The sequence below is a fragment of the Aulostomus chinensis genome, chromosome 16 (assembly GCF_037954235.1).
Source record: "Aulostomus chinensis isolate RoL2024-O1b breed Wild chromosome 16, RoL_Achi_v1.0, whole genome shotgun sequence".
NCBI classification, from domain to species: Eukaryota; Metazoa; Chordata; class Actinopteri; order Syngnathiformes; family Aulostomidae; genus Aulostomus; species Aulostomus chinensis.
In genome coordinates, this window is record NC_141335.1 from 1396031 (window position 1) to 1400402 (window position 4372).

The window sequence follows — 4372 nt, forward strand, 5'->3', positions numbered from 1 at the left end:
ATGGTTAAATAAAAGATGCTCGAACATAAATGGACACATTTTAACTTGTAGTTGTCGTACGTTGGAACAGCGAAGCCTCGTAGTGCCGAAAAATAGTGATGTCATCCCGTCTGTAAGGTAAAGGTCTTCATTGCCCAACATCAGGCTGAACTGCGGGTTGTTGACTGATTGATTCATGAATCAATCACATTTGAATGACAGCAATCTGATCACATTTATGTTCTTGGGTTGCATCAAATCTTGAAAATTGTTTTTTTTTTTTAATGGATGAAAGCAAGGATTTTAAAATCCTTGAAAATGACCTGATTCAAACCTCCGGTACCCCTATGAGATGTTCAGAGCATTTCCAAGCTAGTTAGCTTAGCCCAATGGCTGGTGGTGGGTGAGAAGTGTCAGCATCAGCTAGCTCAGGTCCAGGCTAGTTAGCTTAGCCCAATGGCTGGTGGTGGGTTGGGAAGTGTCAGCATCAGCTAGCTAAGGTCCAGGCTAGTTAGCTTAGCCCAATGGCTGGTAGTGGATGGGAAGTGTTAGCATCAGCTAGCTCAGGTCCAGAATAGTTAGCTTAGCCCAATGGCTGGTTGTGGGTGGGAAGTGTTAGCATCAGCTAGCTCAGGTCCAGGATGCTGGTGTGTCCAGCAGGAATCCTTTGGTTCTGTTGACCCAAGTTCCAGTGGAGCTTTGGAGGTGCTGCGTCAAATCACTGCTCCCAGTCAGGAAAGTAGTTCCGGCTACGTGTCTGATTCTACCACTACAACGTCTCCTCATGTTAAACTGGTATTCATCACCAAGGTTACACACAACCCTCCTGATATTAATGCAGGCAGAGACGGAGCTACGCTAATACTTCCCACCCACTACCATTCATTGTGCTAAGCTAACTAGCCTGGGTCTCAGCTCCCTAGAGAAGCGTCTCTATCCTCTTGTCTTACCTTTCCTTTAAATCCTAAATGCGTTTATCTGGACTGACACAAATCAATTGATGTATCAGTAAATTCGAGCAGCAGTCGTCTGGCTTTATTTCCTTTAAAGTTTGAATGATTGATTGTCTGGATCTGAGTGATCCAATCCAGTGTTTCTAAAATGGATTTCCTGATCCTGGATCATGTTTAAAGCACCATGTTCACATACTTTTGACTGTGTATGTTGGAAACTGGCCTCATTTGGCCGTAATCTCTCTCTGGCTTGATTCCCCTTGAATGTTTCCTGTTTCTCCCACCACTTCCTCTCTTCCTCTTCTTCTCCCTTCATCTCTCCCACTCTTCTCTTTCTCTCCATCCCTGTCGCTCTCCCTCTCTCATCCCTCCTCCATTTGTGGGAAGCTGCCGCTGTGCGCATGTCGTCGATGAGTCAATTTGTGAGCGCGCGCACACACACACACACACACACACACACACTCTCTCTCTCTCTCTCTCTCTCTCTCTCTCTCTCTCCTGTCTCCCACAAAGGCATCTGCTTCAGTCTGTCTCTCTAAGAGATGCGGCACCAACAGAGAGGAGAGGGGGAGATGAGGAGAGGGAGGGAGGAAGAGGAGAGGACAGAGGAATAGGAGAGGAAGGAGACCAAAGAAGAAGTAAAAAATTTGAAGAACAGAAAGCGAGGGCAGCCAGGGGGGACGTGTGAGGATGGTCTGGAGCCCCTCTGCCTGACTTCTGAGGAGTTTGGGCTCGGAGATGCAGCATCCCAGCGTCCGAGCCTGAAGGTCTGTTGCTTGTGAGTGGAGCCATGGCGAGCGCCCAGCCGGGGGTCCACGCTTTAAAACTCCAGCCCCCCACCGTCTCTCTCACCCTGAGGAACGGAAGCAACTTCATTAAATGGGACGAGGTAGGCAGATTTGTCCTTCGTGCCCAAAAGAAAAAATCTTAAATCCATTCTGCTTTTGATCTTCTTCTCTTTTTTTTTTGTTATTCTTGAGACAAACGCGTGGAAGTGTCTAATCATGTGATTGAATCAACTCCAGGTGATGGACTGAACGCAGGATGAGGAGGAGGAGTGGGAACGTGTCAGATGTGTTTACTATTCTGCTGTTGATTGAGCTTTGGCAGTAAACACCTGTTGATGAGACGCCAGCAGAGACGTGTGTGTGTGTGTGTGTGTGTGTGTGTGTGTGTGTGTGTGTGTGTGTGTGTGTGTGTGTGTGTGTGTCAGATTGGCCACCTGTTGATATTAAATCTGCCTCTCCTGCTGTGTGTGTCCATTTAAATGTCTTCATGAGCAGTCTTATTTGTGGTGTGCGTGCGTGAGTGCGTGCGTGCTTGTGTGCTGGTACGCTGAAGTACGGAGCCCTGACAATGGAAAATGTTCTATTGGGTTTCCATGGTAACTGACATGGTTACCACCACCTAAACAGATTGGATGTATGCAAGTCCAAATGTGTGTGTGTGTGTGTGTGTGTGTGTGTGTGTGTGTGTGTGTGTGTGTGTGTGTGTGTTGGTATTTGACTTTCTCCAACATGTAGAGCTGAGCTTTATGAAAAATAGAGTTGGTTGCCATGCCAACGAGTGACAGGGATCTAGTTAACCGTCCTCTGAGCTTTTTCTTGTAGTTTGGATCCTTCTGGATGTTGGAGCTGCTCAGGCTAGAAAATGTTCAAAATGTGCAATAAAAAAACCCACCTTGACATCCAGTACGTCCAGTATTTAAAAAACTGGTTTCTCCGGGATGTTTCCAGAACAACCTGAGTCCCAGGACTGGTCCAGAATGCGTCACCAGATGCATCAGACTGATCACTCTGTCAGTCACCTGATCAATACAGGACCAGCAGGTCACACTGAGGATAAAATCCAAACTCATTGAGGAAAAAAGCATTTCTACAGCTTGTTTTTTGATTCGTGTATGACATTAAATCCAAGTTGAGCGGCGGCCATCATTCCTTGCGAGGTCATGAGTGATGCTCACCGTGTGACCTCACATCACCTTTACTGCCACTCAGCCGTGCTCTCGCTCCCGCTTTGATTCAGGTGGTGGGTTTTGACCCTGACAGAAACCTGACCCGGGTTCTGTAAGAGATTCTGCTACCAGGTTTGCTGCAGCTCCTCTTCACATCAGCAAAAGTGGGTCCGCCATCTTGGTTGGCTACTAGCTAAGTGAGTGCAGCAGCACTGCCAGATCATCTCTAATGCGTGCTGGCTAACAGCTAACTGCTAGCATGTGATGTTTGAGTTGATTTTTCGTCATGGAATTACAATAACATGCTCTACAATGAAATTATGGTGATTATGGGATGAAATAAATATTACAGCTGTTAGAATATGATGTTTTACAACCCATCAACTACCAGCGATTAGCACAGCATGAGCTAATCAGTCACAAATACAAACAGAATGATATGAAGACCGCTGAAGGAAATGGGAACTGTTTGTCATAAAATGATGACGTTTGTGTCAGGTATGTTAACGGTGACATCACCTCCCTCAGAAACAGTGTTTTCTTCTTATTGTATTTTGTGTTTTCCAGGTGAGTTTCAGTGGAAATCGTGTGTTGGACTTGTAAAGTTCAAGTACAAAAACAAAGCCGTTTTCTTCCGATGTTCTAATGGTTCCTGCTGCTGGTTTCAGGATCTGTCTACTGTGACTCCTGTGACGCTGTACGTGGATCCACATGGACTTTACCTGTACTGGACCGACCAGAACAAGGTTTAACACACACACACACACACACACACACACACACACACACACACACACACACACACACACACACACACAATCTCTCTCTCCAGGGGAGTTTAGATCCTCAGGAAACAGGAAGAAGCCTCCCCCTCCTCAATAACCGCTGGTTGTTGTTTGTCCTCCAGGAGACGGAGCTCTTGGACTTGACCCACATCAAAGATGTCCGAACGGGTCGAAGCACCAAACCACCCAAGGTAGCGACTCCTCTCCTCTTCACCTCCTCTCCGCCCCTCACTTCACCTCTTGTAGAAAAGTCTACGCTCTCTTGCAGCTCCACAGAGACTCTTTCTACTGTGTCACTGCGTCTTGGTGACCTCGGTGTGACCCCTCACTCAGAAGACGCTTCTCTAACCCAGAGAAGCAACGGTTATTAGTTCTCCGCTGATGGTTCTGTTGCAGGTTTACCACTTGGGTGCTGCAGCGCTGCTGTTTCCAGGTCTCTCACCCTGAATACTCTTTCAACCCCTGAAGCACTATTTCAGAAAATTGTTCCTCAGAAAACAAACACTCAGGCAGTCATAGTACCTCCTGATTTCAGCTCACGACTGTATCCTTCCTCCGGTTCACGCATGGACGCCGCAGGAAAAGCTTCTTAAGGCTTCATGACTGACTGGATCCCAGTTTAGGCAGAAGAGGAATTAAAGTTCTTGTTAACATTCAGCAGATTATTCAAATTAAATCAACCAAACGTTAGGATCGTGTAA

At 46.7% G+C, this 4372-nt stretch overlaps 1 protein-coding gene across 3 annotated transcripts in view; it reads left to right on the top strand.

Annotated features, from left to right (window-relative positions):
* The first annotated feature begins 1399 nt into the window (after positions 1–1399).
* Positions 1400–4372, top strand: part of plcb1 (phospholipase C beta 1) — a 22596-nt gene continuing 19623 nt past the window's right edge. For 2 of the 3 annotated variants that reach the window (XM_086179538.1, XM_086179539.1), the window contains exons 1-3: positions 1736–1821; positions 3454–3632; positions 3794–3862. In XM_086179538.1, coding sequence (XP_086035664.1) covers positions 1812–1821; positions 3454–3632; positions 3794–3862 — 258 coding nt within the window. In that variant the 5' untranslated portion in view covers positions 1736–1811. Of the gene's footprint in view, positions 1822–3453; positions 3633–3793; positions 3863–4372 lie in introns of all 3 variants that reach the window. The other variant, XM_086179540.1, reaches the window with a different exon arrangement.